Raw genomic sequence first — 20,793 nt, 5'->3', positions numbered from 1 at the left:
TCAGTGTGTTGATAACTTATTTTGTACTTGCGCAAGTTTATTTTCCACAATGGAATAAAACTAGTCCATTATCATAATGGAGGACTGTCTTCATCAGCAACCCAACATCTCCCCATAGTGACTTTTGTGTATATGTGCCCAGTGCTGTTTGGCTCCATCTCATTGGAAAGTGATTGAATCAGCTACAACATCCTGGCCTCTGACAGAGTGATGCCTTAGCATCAATGCATGTACTTACACTTGCTTCTCCCATCAGTAAGGTGACCTTAAATGTAGTATCCTCATTATCCTCATTGGCTATGCAACAGATAGCATTCAGCATTTCCATTTCTACCTTTTCTTTGTCCAATTCCACTCTGTGTGCAGAATCCTAGTGAGACCCTCCATACCTGGTATCGGAAATAAATGGGGATGACAGTTTTTACCAGAGTTACTTCCTTCATAGACTTGCATTCTCATACAATATACCCTATTCCATGACATCTTAGTACTGGGTCATCTTATTGGACACTTAGAGGCCTTTATCATAACAGTGGGCTTGTTCCCTGCTTGTACCTCACAATCATATCCTGAGTGAAATTCCCTCACTCATTTAAGTATCACTTTGCTACTGATGACGATTTAACATGCTGCCTTGAATGTTAACTCCAGAAATCAGATACTTTGGCCTGATTTTTCTCACGTCCAGTCTGCACACACGCTCCCGCAATACCTAATCTGAAAAGCATCTCAAACTGTTTCCTCTGATACTTATTGTACACAACAAATATGTGGCTTTCAAATCTTCGAGACAAGGGAAAGCCTATTGAAGGTTTTCATTATGTCCATGTATGACTCTCTGATCCACCAGCATTTCTTATGTCTCTGACCTGAGCACCAGCAATAACATTGCCTTTCCCTTGTTGTGCATGGCTGTCTTTTTCCATTCTGTGTCATCACCTCGGGCTTCAGCAATCTTGTTGCCCCTCATTCCATGTACAGGGTAAATAGTTGAGTCTGCTTGTACCTTTCAAGTTTGCCAATGCATCTGTTACAGCAACTGTCAGCCATTATCACTGCTCTACTTTAAGAACTCCATTCTCTATTGCCTTCACATTAGAAAACAGTCCTGCTACCCCCCGAGCAGTAACATTTGAAACTTGATACCAACATAAATGTCTACAGAATCTTTTGGATTGCAGCTTGCAAAGACAAATAACAGAGGTAGTTCTATCAATAGATCATCTTTTATTGAAGAAAGTAAACTCAATGGCAATTTCTGATGCACCAATAATCATATACATACTACACTAATTTCTTGCAGATATACCTATACATACTGTATGTTATATCATGAGAACTTGTGCATTTATGATTTTTTTTAGGAAGCTTTAAAAAATTAATCATACTTATGGTTTTCCTCTGGCCCAGGTCATGCATGGTGCCTGTTTTCTGTGGTTAAGCTGGCAATAATTGCAGAACATGCAGTTGCATGTTCAAATCCCACTAGGGTGCAATTGGTATCATTTGGCACAACATTTTCATTTCAGTGAGGTGGTTGCCTTCCTGGGCCAAAGGATCGCACATGTTGTCCAAACACCCACTAAAATGCCACCAAGTCATTTTTGATCTGGAGAATATAATATTACGGGGATTTTAGTCTCTTGAAAGTTCCTTTTCCATCAGATTAGGGGTCTATAAATTCTATGCCATAATGCAATGTTTTTGTTTGCTACGCTATCAAATTTAAGCAAAAAGCCAATTGTGCTTACCCAAATGTGTAGGTTGAGTGGGTTACTATTTTTGATCTGGATTCACCATGCATATAACCTGCTCACGCACAAAGATGCCTAAATATGTGCAGTGGCAGCAAACAGGGTTGAACGTATGTTTGGACGTCACTCAGTTAAGATTGACTTGCTATCCGTGTAGGATACTCAAGCAGAAGCAGGTTTTCATGATGAGGTTCCTTCTCCACAAGTTAAAGAGGTGTTTCCTTTCTTGCTCCACCGGCATAGAGCTTGAGGCGTAAATCCTTTTGTAGCAGCTCTCTTTTTAATTTTAACCAGCTTCTCAGATCTACCATCACCCAACACCCTCCTCCTCACCCACACCCCCCACACCCAAAACCCTGTGGTCACTTTTGAGCTCCTAACATCAGAATCGTGGCAGCAGTACAACAATACAACCTGTACAATGACCCACTCCCAAAATATCCAGTCATGTCCTGATCATTACCATCCTCACATCTTCTCCCCCACACAGTAGCACCAAATCTTACCCCATCCACTTCCCCACTCTTAATCAGTAGGCCAGTCAATTTGCTCCAGTAGAAGAGGAGAGGCCTTTTTGCACACAAAGTATGCATGTCCAATTTTAATTCACACAATTATGTAATAGAATATTAAGGCAGAATATCAATTAAAGATGTGGCACCTGCACCAGCATCACATTCATAGACAGTTTAATGTCACTCTTTTGGTGCAGAACAATTTCTAGGTCTAGGCTTAGATCTTTAATCTTACCCAGATGGAAATTTCTGTCATTAATTACGCTTTGTATGAAGAATTGCGCAGTCACATTAGACTTAGCTTTTACCAGTTTATTTTTATAACGCTTGTTCTGCTTGCTTGGCTTCTTTTGAAATAGCATTCCACTTTACGGGGACACTTGTAAGGTCCTATCTTGTTTCACTTTCTTCAAGTCTGGGAATTTTGAGCATTTCTCACAACCCTTCCTATGCATTAGAGATCAACCTTGTTGCAGTACGCTGCACCTCTTCCAGGGATTAATAATTCCTTTGTGCTTCAGTAACCAGAACTGAGTTAGACAGAGTATCTGAGCCAACCATTTCAGCATGACAGTTTCAGTGTTATACACTGCTGAGTATTGCTTTGCTGAATGATGCTGTGCTTCAGTGCAATGAGTGTTCTCACATCAGACACAGGACGTTGAAGTCAAACTCCACTCTACATACCTGAGCACTTAAACTAAGCAGGCACCTCAGCCAAGCACTGAAGGAATGACACCAGTTCAGGTGCTATATTCGGGATCTCCTGTCACTATTGGGAACTGCCTAGTGATTTGCCTGCATTGGATCAATGGCTTCACTTAAAAGAGATTTCATTGGCAGGAAGCATCTTAAGACATTTGTAGAATATGAAAGGTGCTATTAAGAACATAGAACAGTACAGCACAGTACAGGCCCTTCGGCCCACGATGTTGTGCCGACCTATATAAACACCTACTCCTTGATCAATCTAACCCTTCCCTCCTACACAGCCCATAATCCTCCATTTTTCTTACATTCATGCGCCTTCTTAAGTGTCTTTTAAATTTCCCTGTTGTATCAGCCTCTATCACCACCCCCAGCAGTGTATTCCAGGGACCTACCACTCTCTGTGTAAAGTACCTACCTCTGACATCTCCCCTAAACTTTCCTCCTCTGACCTTAAACTGATCTCCTCTGGTATTGGCCATTGCCACCCTGGAGAAAAGGTGCAGGCTGTCCACTCTATCTATGCCCCTCATAACTTTATACACTTCTATTAAGTCACTTTTCATCCTGCGTCGCTCCAAAGAGAAAGGCCCTAGCTCGTTCAATCTTTCCTCATAAGACACGTTCTCTAATCCAGGCAGCATCCTGGTAAATCTCCTCTGCACCCTCTTAAAGCTTTCACATCCTTCTTATAATGAGGCGACCAGAACTAAACACAATACTCTAAGCATGGTCTAACCAGTGTTTTAAAGAGCTGCAACATTACTTTACAGGTCTTGAACTCAATCCCCCGACTAATGAAGGCCATACGCCTTCTTAACCACCCTATCAACCTGCCATTAACCTTGTACTCCACTTTCAAGTTTGTTCTTCCAAAGATAAATGAATGTCTTTTTTTTTGCAATATACACAAATTGCAATTCATGACAAATTCCCAATCAGCATGTCCCTTTCAGTTTTTTTCTAACATGATGTAGGATCTTGATCTTAACTTCAGTGAATTTACCTGTAATTCTCACCTTTTCCTAACCTGGGAGGTTTTGGGTGCTTCATTCTCAGGGAGTACCTTCCTCTTTCATTATTCCCTCTTTAGATATTTACTGTTTTAGAGATTCTAAGGGAAGTTGGGATGACTGACTAATCTGTAGGAATATCTACAGGTTTCCATGCCTGTCTTTACATGCCAAAGTGGCAACATATCAACCTTACCAATCAAAAGTGCTTAAGGAGGCTGCACTTTCCTTTCAGAACATAGAATGTAGAACAGTACAGCACGGGAACAGGCCCTTTGGCCCACAATGTTGTGCTGAACCAATTACATTAGTAATGAAATGCCCAACTAAACTAATCCCTTCTGCCTGCACAATGTTCATATCCTACCATTTCCCTCACATTCATGTGCATATCTAAGAGCTTCTTGAATGCCCCTTTCATATTTGCCTCCACCACCACCCCAGGCAGTGCATTCCAGGCACCCACCACTCTCTGTGTTAAAACACTTGCCCCGCACATCTCCTTTGAACTTACCCCCTATCACCTTAAATGCATGCCCTCTGGTATTAGACATTTCAACCCTGGGGAAAAGATACTGACTGTCTATCTATGTCTCTCATAATCTTATAAACCCCCATCAGATCTCCCCTCAGCCTCCGCCGTTCCAGAGAGGACAACCCAAGTTTGTCCAACCTTTCCTCATAGCACATGCCCTCTAATCCAGGCAGCATCTTGGTAAACCTTTTCTGCACCTCTCCAAACCTCCACATCCTTCCTATAATGGGGCAACCAGAACTGAATGCAATACTCCAGATGCGGCCTAACTAAAGTCTTATGAAGCTGCAGCATAACTTCCTGACTCTTGAACTCAATGCTCTCAACTAATGAATGCAAACATGCCATGTGCCTTCTTTATCGCCTTATCAACCTGTGTAGACACTTTCAGAGAGCTATGAATTGATTTGTCCAGATTGAACTCCATCTGCCATTTCTCCACCCATATCTGCAACTGATTTATATCCCACTGAATCCTTTGCCAGTCTTCTATGCTATCCACAACACAACCAATCTTTGTATTATCCGCAAACTTACTAACCCACCCATGTCCATTTTCATCCAGGTCATTTATATACATCACAAACAGCAGAGGTCCCAGTATGGGTCCCTGAGGAACACCACTAGTCACAGACCTCCAGCTAGATTAAGTCCCATCGACCACTACCCTCTGTCTTCTACGGGCAAGCTAGTTCTGAACCCAAACGGCCAATTCACCATGGATCCCATGCATCTTAATCTTCTGGGTGAGCCTCCCATGAGGGACCTTGTTAAATGTCTTATTAAAATCCATGTAGACAACATCCACAGTTCTACCATCATCAATCACCCTCGTCACCTCATCAAAAAACTCAGTCAGGTTAGTAAGGCATGACTTGCCCTTTACAAAGCCATGCTGACTGTCCCTAATTAGGCCATGGTTTTCCAAATGCTCATAAATCCTATCCCTAAGAATCCCCTCCAGTAAGTTCCCTACCACTGATGTGAGACTCACTTTGTATCTACTGTTTTCCTTAGACCAAGAGCCCATCTTACCAGAGTCATCCCAGTACTAGCATTAAACATATTAATTCTCCTGCATTGCAAGCTGCATCATACTTACATGGCAACCACCCTTCCTGTAATCTCACATACCACAAGGCCAGCTTTCCCCAAGTGTAGGTATTACACTTTTCAAGAAAATTTCAAGAAAATTTCAAGAAAACCTTTGCTATCTGTGGGCCACCTGTAGATCATTCACATTGAACTGTCTCTTTGTGAAGATGATTGACAAGAAGGTAACCAGGTAGTACCAACCAGGACAATGAAGTCCAGAGACTGCCCTGTCCAATTGTGATACCAATGGCAAGTACTTTTTGGCTAACATTAGTTCCTCTTTGTTCTAGTGAAAGGTGTTCAGCTGCAGGTCATTTTTCCATGGCATTGCATTGCAGGATTGACTTTATTGCACGCACCATAGGACTGTAAATTATGTAGTAAACTCCTCAAACCCACCATGCACAGCACATTCTGAGTCATCATCCACAGTGCCTGAACATTTGTTTGATGTCTCAAATGCCAGATGACTGTGATCTGGCTCAGGAGACATCTCACTTGTGCTGGATATCTCCTGACTCTGAAGATAGCAGCAACTGGCTCCTCAGCTTGACCTCAGCTCTTCTCATCCCCTTTTTATGCAGTCTCTCTATAGTTCCCATGTTGGATGACTATGTGCTTGAGCTTAGGAGGGAGGGAGCGATCTGTTGAAAAGATACTAGAATAAAGAAAAGGCCAGTTTCCGCAATCATTTTCTGATGTGCTACAGCAAAAGAAAGGATGATGAGATTGATGATATTTATTTATTAGTCACATGTACATCGAAACACACAGTGAAATCTGTCTTTTTGCGTTACTGAGAATGCTCTGGGGGGGCAGCCCGCAAGTGTCGCCACTCTTCCAGCGCCAACATAGCATGCCCACAGCTCCTAACCCGTATGTCTTTGGAATGTGGGAGGAAACTGGAGCACCCGGAGGAAACCCACGCAGTCACGGGGAGAACGCACAAACTCCTTACAGACAGCAGCGGGAATTGAACCCAGATCACTGGCACTGTAATAGCGTTACGCTAACCACTACACTACCATGAGAAAAGAAATAAACTACTCAGTGGTTTTGGTAATTTCAGAATAAAGTGCCTTAATGTGTTGTGGTGACTGAACTCAGTTGAGCCAGGAGGTAAGCAGACATGAAAGGAGGAATTTTCTGTCTAACCCTTCCTCTTTCCCTCACTTTCTGCCTTCTACTTGTCAACGCCTGGGGCTCCCTATTGTGAGGGATGAGAGATCAGAGGCTGGGACTGTACCTTTTTTTTGGTCGTTCTCCTTTGATGATTCTGGAACATTTTTACCTTAAAGAAAAAGTGAAGTGTAAACATCCTGTATCATGAAATATAATTGAAGATTGAAAATGAGTTCTTTAACGTGTGTGACAGCTGTTATAGGATGCAAGTCGATACAAATCTTGTCATTCATTTCTAGGTTATAAGCAAAAGAGCATTTTCAGTAGAAGGAAAGCCTGTTCAGATTTTGCTTTGTATCTTATGAATATTTCAGGCAAGATAAAGGGAGTGCTCACTGCAGAAGGTCAAGGTCACTGGAAATGTGAAACATGCATTGTTCCAAGCTGTGGTGGTCTCCTTGTGCCTTGGCTTACTTAATAGTTTTATTAAATTACTAAGTAGCCATCTGGGGTCACTGTAGGTGGCACCATTGCCAAAGCCAATTTCTTGCAATGTGGGCTTGCAGCAAATCTTAGATTAGCCTCCTTCTGTCACTGCCATAGGATATGGGTATTATTGAGCATTTATTGCTTCTCCCTTCAATTCCATAAAGTGAGTGGCATGTTAGGGAATTTCATAGGGCAATTAAAAGTCAGCCACAATGGTGTGGGCCTGAGTCACAAAAGGCCAGCCTATATAAGGACAGCTGATTTTCTCTACTGCAGGACACTAGTGATTTTTTTTTACAACAATCCTGCAGTTTCACAATAACTGTTTGTGATACCAGTAATTCTGTCAATTACTTGCTTGAATTTAATTCTCTGGGTATCCTGACAGAATACAAACTCATATCTACTGGTAAATAGTCCAGTAACATAACTACTATGCAACAATATCGTACATTTTCCTTTGTCTTATTTTGAATAATTATACCTCGACAGAGAAATAAGAAAGCTTGGAGGTTCCAGTTCATTTCTTTTTGTTAGGCTTTGCATCTAGATAATTGCTAACTGTTTTTTTTTAAGTGCTGTACTTGATTTCTCTCTTCTACTCGTATCCCAACATTAATGTTCGAAGTTTCCTGTGGCTGTTACAATTAATCTGACCAAGGAAAAGTCAATTAGGTCAACGTGAAGTCACATTATCTCTTGTACTCGTAATGATCAACTCCCAAACAGTACTGGTAATGTAGGACACAGTATAAATCAGGAAATTAGCATTGTAATTTAATAATAATGGGTGACTTTAATCTACATATAGACTACACAAACTAAATTAGTAGTAATAATGTATTCATTATTAATGAATGAATTCATAGAGTGCATGAGATTGTTTTCTAGATTGATATGTTGAGGAAGCAACGGGCTATTTTAGATCTAATATTGTGTGATGAGAAAGGGTTAATTAATAATCTAGAAATTAAGAGTCCTTTGGGGAAGAGTGTCCCTAATATGATCAAATTTTATTGAAAGTAGTCTAGTTCAGTCTGAAACCACAGTCTTAAATCTATACAAAGCAAACTATATATGTATGAGATGTAACTTTGCTATGATAATTTAGAAAAATATTTAAAAGCTATGATAGTAAATCAGCAAAGACTAACATTTAACGAATTAATACATAGATACAATAAATATGATGCCTTATAAGGCACAAAATAAAATGGGAAAAGTGGTCTTGCTCTGACTACAAGACAAGTTAAAGATCAACAAATCTTGTCATTTTAGGAAAAGGCTGATCTCATTGAAATTTACAAAATTCTTATGGGACTTGATAGGCTAGATGCAAGGATGAAGTTTACCCTGGCTAGGCTAACCTTGAACCTGAGTTCATTGTCTCAAAGTAAGTGGTTGGCTGTGAAGGATGGAGATAACAAGAGAGAAGTGAATCCTTGGAATTCTTTATGCAACAGGGCTGTGGAGACTCAGTCACAGAATATATTCAAGATACATATCATTAGTTTTTTGGATATTGAGGAAATCAAGGAATATAGGGTTAGTGTAAGAAAGTGGCACTGAGCTAAAAGATCAATAATGATGCTATTGAATGGTGGAACAGATACCAGGGGCCAAAAGGCCTACTCTTGCTTCTCTTTCCTATGTTGTGTTCTTAAATGTACCATTGGAAAAAATCTAGCCCACAATGGTGGATGCCTTTTCACAAGGGATGAAAAGAATTTTAGATTGATTCATCAAATCCAGTCCTTCCAAGCAATTCCAGTAATATGATGAAACAGATCTAAGAGCTTAAGTTATCAGAAATGTATTTATAATCTTGTGGGTGTCATTAATGAGGGCACATTTGGAATAAAGCATATAGTTTTAAATCTATTATCTTCAAATGAATATTGATGCACTGGATAGAAATCAGAGAAACTCAGGTATACGTGGTTTAACGACGATTTATATAATTTAATTAGGGATGAAGATCACATCAATGTAACAACATGTTTGAAAAAGGACACTTAATGCATTGCAACATCATAAGTCACTGCACAGGAACATTATCAAATAGAATTCAATATTGAATCCCTGTAAGGAAGTATTATGCCAGATGACAAAAAGCCTTTCAAAAAAGATAGTTACAGTGGTATCTTAAATGAGGAAAGAGGCAGTGATGTTTATGAGGGGGATTCCATGCCTATGGCCATGGAAACCAAAGGCTCTGCCACCCATGGTGTAACATTTACATTCAGGAGTGCTCAAGACACCAGATTTAGAGGGGCACAGATATCTTGGAGGGTTGGAGAGCTGGGGTAGATTACAGTGATTATAAACGGCAAGGCCATGGATGGATTTGAAAATGACAATAAGAAGTTTAAAACCAACGTGTTGCTTTATCAGAAGTCATCAGGTCAACAATCACAGAGGTAATGGATGAACGGGTCTCAGTCCAAGTTAGGATGTGGGTAGCAGGGATTTGGAGGGGACAAGGTTCAAACTGTGGTGTGTAAGAATTTCTTCTCACAGAAGGTGAGGAATCTTTGAAATTCTCTAGTCAAGAGGGTTGTGGAGGCTAAATTACTGGAGGTATTTAAAGAAGATGAGGCCTGAGGCAGATTAGCTATGATCATATTGAATGGGCGCAGGCTTGAAGGGCCAGGTTGCTTACTTCTGCTGCTATCTTATTGTGCTCCTGTAACTCTCAGACAATCAGTCTATTCCTCTATTCAGTTTAAAGCAAGTACCCTCAAAAATTAAGCAAAAATTAATGATTATTAACAATATATTTTATTCTTATCAGGTCATCTTCTCAAATTCTTTATTTGGTGAACAATTCAACAATGAATTTTGATATAGTACATCAGGATGACAGGATAAAGAGTATCTTGTAGTGTTAGAAACTAATCTTAAAAATATCCTCTCCTTCTCCTTGCATTCTGACTTTTTCAACAGACACAAGACTAATTGGTTCAAAACAAAACCATTCAGGACTATGATTGATTGGTTGATTGAAATAATGAAACTTATTTATCAATATATTTATTTCTTTTCCAGGCTAATGGAAGTGATGGAATGTACAAATATGAAGAGATAATTCTGGAACGTGTGAGTAGTATAATTTGTCTCTTCAATTAATTGGATAATAATAGAACATAGAACAGTACAGCACAGTATGGGCCCTTTGGCCCATGATATTGTGCCGACCTATATAAACCTTATCCACATTCAATCTATCCCTTTCTCTACTTCACCTCCCATAACCCTCTATTTTTCTTTCGTCCATGTGCCTATCTAATAGTCTCTTAAATGACCCTATCGTATTGGCCCCTACCACCACCCCGGCACTGCATTCCAGGCACCCACCACTCTCTGTGTAAAACAAAACTACCTCTGACATCTGTCCTGAACTTTCCTCCATGTACCTTAAACGGGTGACCTCTAGTATTGGCCATTGCCACCCTGGGGTAAAGATGCTGGCTGTCCACTCTGTCTATGCCTCTCATAATCTTATATACTTCTATCAAGTCTCTTCTTATCTTCCATTGCTCCAAAGATAAAAGCCCTAACTCGCTCAACCTCTCCTCATAAGACATGCTCTCCAATCCAGGCAGCATCTCTGTAACTCTCCCCTGGATCCTCTCCAAAGCTTCCACATCTTTCCTATAATGTGGTGACCAGAATTGAACACAATATTCCAAGTGTGGTCTAACCAGAGTCTTATAGAGCTGCAGCATTACCTCTCTGCTCTTGAACTCAATCCTCTGGCTAATGAAGGCAACACACAGCTTTCTTAGCTGCCTTATCCACTTATACGGCAACTTGGACCCTAAGATCTCTCTGTTCCTCCACACTGATAAGAATCTTGCTATTAACCATGTACTCTGCCTTCAAGTTCGTTCTTCCAAAGTGTATCACTCCATTTGCCACTTTTCTGCCCAGCTCTGCATCCTGTCTAAATCCCATTGCTACCTACGACAACCTTCTTCACTATCTACTACACCACCAACCTCTGTGCCATCTGCAAAATTACCAACCCATCTTTCCACTTCCTCATCTAAACCATTTATAAAAATCACAAAGAGCATGGGTCCCAGAACAGATCCCTGCAGAACACTACTGGTCACCGACCTCCAGGATGAATACTCCTCTTCTACAACCACCCTCTGCCTTCTTTGGGCAAGCCAATTTCAAATCCACACAGCCACACAGAGGATCCCATACCTCATGACTTTCTGAATGAGTCTACCATGGGGAACCTTGTCAAATGCCTTGCTAAAATCCTTATATACCACATCCACTGCACTACCTTCATCAATTTGACTTGTCACTTCCTCAAAAAAACTCTGTTAGGCTCATGAGGCACAACCTGCCTCTCACAAAGCCATGTTGACTATTCCTAATAAGAATATGCTTCTCCAAATGCTCTTAACTCCTGTCCCTCAGAATCCTCTCCAATAGTTTGCCCACTACTAACGTAAGACTCACTGGTCTATAATTCCTGAGATTTTCCCTTTCATCTTTCTTGAATAGTGGAACAATGTTTGCCATCCTCCAATATCACTTCTGTGGCTAGGGAGGACTCAGGGATCATTGTTAACGCCCCAGCAATCTCTTCCCTCACTTCCCATAGTAACCTGAGGCATATCCTGTCTGACCCCGGGGACTTATCTATCCTAATGCTTTTTAGTAGCTCCAACACTGTGTCTTTCTTAACCTCGATGTGCTCCAGCACATTAGCCTGTTCTCCACTAACCTCACATTCATCTAGCTCCCTCTCCCTGGTGAACACTGAAGCAAAATATTCATTTAGGACCTCCCCTACCTCCTTTGCCTCCAGACACATTTTTCCTCCCTTATCCCTGAGAGCTCCTACCCTCACCCTAGTCATCCTGTTGTTCCTCACATATGTGTAGAACGTCTTAGTGTTTTCCTTAACACTATTTGACAAGGCCTTCATGTCCCCTTCTAGCTCTCCTAAATCCCTTCTTAAGCTCCTTCCTGGCTACCTTAACCCTGTCTGATTTTTGCTTCCTAAGCTTTAAATAAGCTTCCTTCTTCCTCTTGACTAAACCTTCCACCTCTCTTGTTAACCATGGTTCCTTCACACTACCATCCTTTCCTTGTCTCAGCGGGACAAACCTATCTAGAACCCCATGCAAGTGGTCCCTAAACTACCTCCACATTTCTGCGGTGCATTTACCAGAGAACATCTGTTCCCAGTCTACGCTCCCAAGTTCTTGTCTAATACCATCATAATTTGCCCTCTCCCAATTAAATACTATTCCATAATGTCTGCTTCTATCTTTGTCCATGGCTATGCTACAGCTCAGGGAGTTGTGGTCACTATCCCTGAAATGCTCGCTCACTGAGAGGTCTTTCACCTGATCAGGTTCATTGCCTAATACCAGATCCAGCATGGCCTCTCCTCTAGTCGGCCTGTCTACATACTGTGTACTTCCTGTACACACCTAATGAATTCTGCCCCATCTAAACCTTTTGCACTGAGGAGGTGCCAATCAATATTCGGGAAGTTGAAGTCAACCTGTTATTTTCGCACCTTCCCAAAATCTGCCTACTTATCTGCTCCTCGGTGTCCCGATGTCTATTTGGGGGCCTATAGAATACTCCCAATAGAGTGATCGCTCCCTTCCTGTTTCTGACTTCCACCCACACTGACTCAATAGACGATCCTTCTATGATGTCGTCCCTTCCTACAGCTGTGATATTATCCCCGATCAGCATTGCCACACCCCTCTCCCCTTCCACCCCCTTCCTATCCCTTTTGAAACATCTAAACCCCAGAATCTCAAGCAGCCACTCCTGCCCTTGCGACAGCACTCTGTAATGGCCACAACATCGTAATTCCATGTACTGGCCCATGCTCTCAGTTCATCACCCTTATTTTTGACACTTCTCACATTAAGGAAAACACATTTCAACCCCTCCAACTGACTGCTTTTGTGCCCCATCCCCTGCCTATCCTTCCTCACCTTCTCTCTACACATCGCATCTACTTCTACACCAATGATCCATCTTCTCATCTAAAACTCTGGTTCCCATCCCCCTGCCAACCTAGTTTAAACTCTCCCCAACAGCTCTAGCAAACCTGCCCACAATGACATTGGTCCCTCTCCAGTTCAGGTGTAACCTGTCCCTTTTCTACAGGTCATACCTACCCCAGAAGAGATCCCAATGATCCACAAATCTGAACCCCTGCCCCCTGCACCAACTCTTCAGCCACTCATTAGTTTGCTGTATCTTCCTATTCTTTCCCTCCCTGGCGCGTGGCACAGGCAGCAATCCAGTGATTACGACCCTTGAGGTCCTGCTTTTTAGCTTCCTTCCTAACTCCCAATACTCGCTCTTCAGGACCTCATCCCTTATCTTACCTCTGTTGTTGGTGCCAATGTGCACCATGACTTCTGGATCTTCGCCACCCCCCCCCCCTCCCCTCCCCCCCACCGGAGGTCTCCCTGATTTCCCACATCCTACAGGAGGAGCATACTTCTGCCCTGACTGCCACTCCCACTGTTCTATACAAAGAAAATTACAAATAACAAGGAAAGAAAGAGAACCTACCAGAAGCCTCCGCTGACCTACTCCACTGAAGCCTCTTTAGCCAAAGCCTCAGCTCCGCACTCTAACACTGTCAACTCACACAATGGCCACTCCACTTGACCCTAACTTCTTTTTATTGTCAGCTGCTGCCTAATTATCCAATTAGCTGCTTCCTGCACTCATTCTCCATAATAGTTACACTTCTTTCAACTGAGATTATAGTCATGTTTAACCCTGCCCATCTGGCAGAAATTTAACAAAATAGGCAGTTAAAAATGACCAAATTACCCGCCAGTTCCAAGCTATTCCCAGTTTTACCTGCGGGATTTTGCAGACAGATAGGACTGGCTAAAGCATAATTCCAAACATTTAGCTATGAACTGGTAGACAGGCAGGTGCTGCTCAATCTCTGATGGTCGGCTGGCACCCTGAACCTTTACACATTGAATCTGAATGGAAAATTCAGGCCTAGATTAAAAGCAATCCCCTAGTTTCTGTCTTCAATTGACTGATTGTCTGAATAATGTTTTCTCATGTGTTAGATAAATATCCTGTTTCAATGGTAATATTATAATTAACGGGATTAAAGATGGACAATACTTTGCAGAGCTCTGCTCATATGCACGATGCACAGCCAACTCTTCTGCTTCTAGATCTGTTTTGTTCATTAATGATTCTCCAGTAAATGAAAGTACACAATCATTAGGACATAGTGACCACTAATATGTGCTTTTATTGATGGATGGAGGCATATTTCTGACTCTTAGATATAATCAATATAGCAAAGTGCATTTATTTGCTGACCTATTGATTTTTGACAAGGGAAATAGACCCTCTGGTCTCTCTTTATTATAGTCCCAAAAGCAAGTGCTCATAGCCTAGTGGAGACTAGATCTATTGTTCAGTTCTTAAATGTCAGACTTAGTGGCAAAGTAACTAATATGTGGACCCTTCAGCCAGTGTTTAGAATTCAGAGAGTGTCCTCATCTCTGGGTATAAGCTACAGATTTACAGCCCTGTCAATGCAAACTGAAACAGATTCTGCAGGAGGAATCGCACTGTATCTTTTAAAATTGGCAAAATGCCATGGTGTCTGGGAAGACTCACCTGCAGAAATTAATGGATTATTTCCAAGAACAAGAAGAAAGTTGCATCTCAGGAAAGCTTTAACTTTATTAAATGCTCACATATACAAATGCTGCTGCTTGGAGAAGCTGGGACATAAACAACCTTTGCATTTATTATTGAATCTGTGCACTCACCCTCCCCAACTATTTACAATGTTTATTTTCTTCATGACTCAACATTAGATTTTTGCACAGTGTTTTCCCATTACCAGTAGGCTCATAGGTTTAATTCTCAAATCAGGCTTTCTTTTCCCAGATTTTATATGGTTTAGTAGCGATCTTTTCATGATTAATAAATCATTTGTCATTCAAATTTAGATACCCAAATTTACATTAGAGATTGTGGTTATTCAATTCAAATATTACAACTGTGACGATAATACCATGGTCTGTCATTTATGTGATTTAACTATTAGGATGTGATAGAACAGCATGAATGTGGAATATACATGTATCTCCACCACACATTAAACCTGCCAAAAAATTCTTTGTCTCCAGGTAGCCCCCAAGGTTCTGATCTGTGGCCACCAACCCATGATGCCATATGAGCCAGGACAATATGTCTTATTTTCCCGATTCCATGCTCTTCTTATTCCCAGCCTCCCACGGTACTTCCCAACAGTGCTCAAGCCAGTCTCCCTTCTAGCTTCCATTCATGTTTTTTCCCTACTTTCACTCAAAGACCTATTGTCAGTCTAATCACTCTCTAATCACTCACCCCAGCGCCCAGCACCCCCCCCCCCCCACACACACACACACACACACACACACACACACACACACACACACTGTCAACCCACTTTCTCCACCAAATTCTGGGCACCAAGACTGGTCCCCTGACCCTGGCCACATGTCCAGTAAATGTGCAATGTCCAATCTGTCATGACTAAGATTTAGGCTGTTATCCCATTACATTTATATTCCAGATTCGTGCTGCAGGAGTAAGACCATGTTGTCCCAGAACTGCCCAATGAGACAGTCTTCCTCCATGAATTAGACCAATTTCCCCAAGCTTTGCATAAGGAGTGATGACTCAATATGGCCCCCTAACTGATTGTCATGAAAAAAAACCACAAAACATTGAAAAAGCAGTGTTGTACCATTGAATTTCCAGGGAATGGAATGGAATTTTAAAATAATGAAAATTATGGTCGTTAGAGATAGCAGGCAGCTTCGCCTGTACAATGGACACAGAACTTGACCCAAATATAAAAGCCACATACTACAAGGAAGTTTATAAGAGGAGAACCATGATTACATGGAAGAGGGTTCCAGGAAAAGTAGTAAATCCAGGCCAGTATATGTCTTTAAAAATATGTAGATTAAATATCAGTAGAAATTGAGAATTCTATGGATTCTTCTGTGGTCAGAAAGAGAGTATACAGGTCTTGGGAATAGAGAGTTTGAGAGTGAGAGATCAATAAACTGCCGACACTGTGTTCTACAAGGACTTTCCTTATTCCTGCTTTTAATTTCCAGTTATATCTGTAAAGCTTCCATTCATAAAGTTAAAATTTTCTAACTGTAAAATAGAAAGTATTTTAAATGTTCTATTGGTATTGGTATTGGTTTATTATTGTCACTTGTACCGAGGTACAGTGAAAAGCTTGTCTTACAAACCGATCGTACAGGTCAATTCATTACACAGTGCAGTTCCATTGAGTTAGTGCAGAGTGCATTCATGTAGTACAGGTAAAAACAATAACAGTACAGAGTAAAGTGTCACAGCTACAGAGAAAGTGCAGTGCAATAAGGTGCAAGGTCACAACAAGATAGATCGTGAGGTCCTAGGCCATCTCATTGTATAAGGGAACCGTTCAATAGTCTTATCACAGTGGGGTAGAAACTGTCCTTAAGTCTGGAGGTACATGCCCTCAGGCTCCTGTATCTTCTACCCGATGGAAGAGGAGAGAAGGGAGAATGTCCCAGGTGGGTGGGGTCTTTGATTATGCTGGCTGCTACACCAAGACAACGAGAGGAGGCTGGTGTCCGTGATGCGCTGGGCTGTGTCCATAACTCTCTGCAGCTTCTTGCGGTCCTGGGCGGAGCAGTTACCATACCAAGCCGTGATGCATCCAGATAGGATGCTTTCTATGGTGCATCGGTAAAAGTTGGTGAGAGTTAAAAGGGACAAACCAAATTTCTTTAGTCTCCTGATGAAGTAGAGGCACTGGTGAGCTTTCTTGGCCGTGGCATCTACGTGATTTGACCAGGACAGGCTATTGGTGATGTTCACTCCCAGGAACTTGAAGCTCTCAACCCTCTAGACCTCAGTACCATTGATGTAGACAGGTGCATGTACACCGCCCCCTTTCCTGAAGTCAGTGACCAGCTCTTTTGTTTTGCTGACATTGAGGGAAAGGTTGTTGTCATGACACCATTCCACTAAGCTCTCTATCTCCTTCCTGTACTCCGACTCATCGCTGTTTGAGATAAGGCCTACAACGGTGGGATCATCTGCAAACTGGTAGATGGAGTTAGAGCAGAATCTGGCCACACAGTCATAAATGTATAGGGAGTAGAGTAGGGGGCTGAGGACGCAGCCTTGTGAGGTACCAGTGTTGAGAATAATCGTGTCGGATGTATTGCTGCCTATCCTCACTGATTGCGGTCTGTTTGTTAGAAAGTCAAGGATCCAGTTACAGAGGGAGGTGTTGAGTCCGAGGTCTCGGAGTTTGGTGACAAGCTTGCTTGGAATTATTATATTGAAGGCAGAGCTGTAGTCAATAAACAATAGTCTAACGTATGTGTCTTTACTGTCCAAGTGCTCCAGAGCTGAGTGTAGGGCCAGGGAGATGGCATCCGCTGTAGACCTGTTTCGCCGATAGGCGAATTGCAATGGGTCCAGGTTGTCTGGTAGGCTGGAGTTGATGCGTGCCATGACCAACCTCTCAAAGCACTTCATGATGGTGGATTTCAGAGCCACTGGTCGGTAGTCATTGAGGCATGTTACCTTGCTTTTCTTTGGTACCGGGATGATAGTGGTCTTCTTAAAACAGGAGGGAACCTGAGACTGAAGCAGGGAGAGGTTGAATATGTCTGCAAATACTTCTGCCAGCTGATCAGCACAAGATCTGAGCACGCGGCCCTGGACACCATCTGGGCCAAGTGCTTTCCTCGTGTTCACTTTCTGGAAGACTGATCTAATAGCTTCCATATATGGTCAGTGAAATCCTTCTGGAAAATCAGTCTCTTTTCTGATCCAAATTTGTAATAAATAAAATAATTTTTAAAAAAGTAAAGTGACAGACCCTGCACACTATCATTTAATCCAGCTGATACTCATTACATACTTCTGCTAAATGCCTGAATATCCACTCTCAGAGTACGGAACAGAGAATTGTATCACACAGACCAATTACATAAAGTTCACAACTTGCAGTGTACCTTTCCCAGGTTTCCCAAGGTTCGAAACACAATGCAATATAATGGAAGTAGTGTAGGTCTCTTTTTTCTTTTGGCTCTAATTTCTAGCCATCACAGTCCTGTTGTGTCTGTCGATATCTTGCTCCTTGGCTGGTCCCTGGACTCCTGCAAACACAGAGATACAGGAAGCAAGCTAAATGAATATATCATTTTGAAATTTTATTCCTGAAGCACATGAGTTTTGGAGGTGCTGATTTCTATTATTCCAGGTCACCATAGTCTGATGCACTGCTTTTCAGCTTATGAGTTTGCACCTGCACTTGGATTTCATTATTAAATACTGAACTTAACCAAGGGGCAGGTCTGCACCAGGAGTATCCCTAGCCATGCTAATGGCTAGAGGAGAAAATGGCTGTATATATCCTTTCTCACATATGCACTGCATCCATCTGAGGAAAATATGTCCTTTTCAGTCAGAGTTTAACCCCATCTTAGCAAAAAGATCCCAACTATGATGAAAGAAATCTTGTAGCTTACAGTGCGCAATGGCAGTGAAGGTCAACCAGTTTTCAGTTATAGGACATAAAACAAATAATGCCAGTTAGTAATTTAGAGTGTCCAATAGGCACTTCAGGAAATGTCGAACATTAAATATTGTGATGGTACACTCTACAACAGCAAGATAAAAAAGTAGAGCTCTTGGAAAGTGCACACTTTCTGGGTCTACATCAAGAAATATATATAAAAGGGTTAATATTAGAGAATATTGTAATAATGCAATCCCTCTGCTACATTGCAACCAAAAGTGATCTTGAATTTGATACTTGGCAATCCTTGAAATAAAATTATTCATTTCAAGGTCGGCTCATATATATGCTATGTGACTGGCTCCAATATGGGCACTGGCTTAAAAGTTTCAGATTGCATCTATCCTATCACAGTTCACTTCAACCTGCCTTTCCTTGATTTCAGTGCTATTGCTTCATATAGCAGCTCCAGCGTTGACACAAGTTGGTGCTCAGCAGGTAACTTGCTTAGGCACCCCTTTTACTTATTGCTACAAAGAGCACCTTTAGGGCATGCAGGAGCTTGACAATAACAGGTTACAGAATTACACATTTTAGGTTAATGCGAAGTGCCAAAGGCATTCATTTATATTTCTGACTGTTGAAGGTGACATAGCAAATTTATAACTTGTTTTACACATTTGCTATATTTTTTTCTGGAATTTGTACGTATTAAAAGACGTTCAGGTACCACTAATTCAAAGTAAACCACATGCCTTCAAATTAATTATTTATAAGAGTGAGAATCTTTGTACGACTGTATCTTTTTCTAACTGATATTTGGTAAGCTCAAGTGTCTGTGAACATGATTGTTTTTGATGGAGTATGAGTGTCTGTATATGATTATGCGTGAGTGAATGTATCTGCACCCAGGTATGAATTGGCAATAATAAATTGGGGTGTGAGTCTCAGCCTTCCAAAAGGTAATCAAGGTCTGGGCCACAATGTAATAAAGGACAGCCAATATTTCAACAATTTGTTAATAAGGCCCAAGCTTCAGTCCTTGTGTAATAGGGTAAATTCTCCACTAATCTGCAGCCACTGGGGACTGGGTCAAATTCAATTTCCAGAAGTCCTTGGGCTTCAGTCTGATGCCATTAATTAAACCCTGAGCCTCAGCTGGCCATAGTAACCAGGACTGGAGTTTAATTTTAACTGACTGATATGTTCTTTTGCCAGTTAATTGATTTCTTGAGTTTTGATTGAATCAACAATTGATGAATTCTGTCCTTGCAGGGTAATTCAGGCCTGGGGTTTAGCATTGCTGGAGGAATCGACAATCCTCATATTCCAGATGATCCAGGGATTTTTATTACCAAAATTATCCCTGGTGGGGCCGCTGCTATGGATGGACGACTTGGGTAACTAATTAGTAACTTTCAAAAAAGGCACTGTTCAATAATATTTATTGTTCAATAAGACATCACACCTGTTGCTGCATTGTGAGGTGTGCCCACTGTTGGTGATCAGCTTTCTGTCTTGCTCCTATGTACTTCATTAAGCAGTTGAAGCTGGATGCTGAATATGGAGGGTACAGTCATAATGTTCATTGGCAGGCTCTGGATGAACCACCTGAAGTGATGGAGCAGAATACCTTAGTCTGCCAGAACACAAAAGAATGCTAATTGCTGCATTAGTCAGATTAGAGAACAGACTTCTCAATACATGTTGACAGTTACTGCATTAGAGTTGCTTCTTCTTCCATTACTTGGGTTCTCCCTCTCTCAGTGTGCACCTTAACTTCAGTTAGGTTTCATGTTGGAGTGATGTTTCTGGTTTGCCAAGTAATTACTCGCTAAGTTTCACTCTTCACTTTTGTTGCTGAGAGTTGGAAATGTTCTAAATTATTGAAATAAGGCACACACTCTTCAATGTCATCTTTCTATTGGACACTTGTTGCGGGATTGTACAGTGAGCAATCTGACTTTTATTTCTTTGTTGATTTGTGTGA

At 41.4% G+C, this 20,793-nt stretch overlaps 1 protein-coding gene across 2 annotated transcripts in view; it reads left to right on the top strand.

The window, feature by feature from the left end:
- dlg3 (discs, large homolog 3 (Drosophila)) overlaps positions 1–20,793 on the top strand; it is a 212,469-nt gene that overhangs the window by 38,519 nt on the left and 153,157 nt on the right. For both annotated transcript variants that reach the window (XM_052020918.1, XM_052020917.1), the window contains exons 3-4: positions 10,280–10,330; positions 20,079–20,203. In XM_052020918.1, coding sequence (XP_051876878.1) covers positions 10,280–10,330; positions 20,079–20,203 — 176 coding nt within the window. The remainder of the gene's footprint in view (positions 1–10,279; positions 10,331–20,078; positions 20,204–20,793) is intronic.

Source organism: Pristis pectinata, chromosome 8 (genome assembly GCF_009764475.1).
Source record: "Pristis pectinata isolate sPriPec2 chromosome 8, sPriPec2.1.pri, whole genome shotgun sequence".
NCBI classification, from domain to species: domain Eukaryota; kingdom Metazoa; phylum Chordata; class Chondrichthyes; order Rhinopristiformes; family Pristidae; genus Pristis; species Pristis pectinata.
This window is presented reverse-complemented; position numbering and strand designations above follow the sequence as displayed.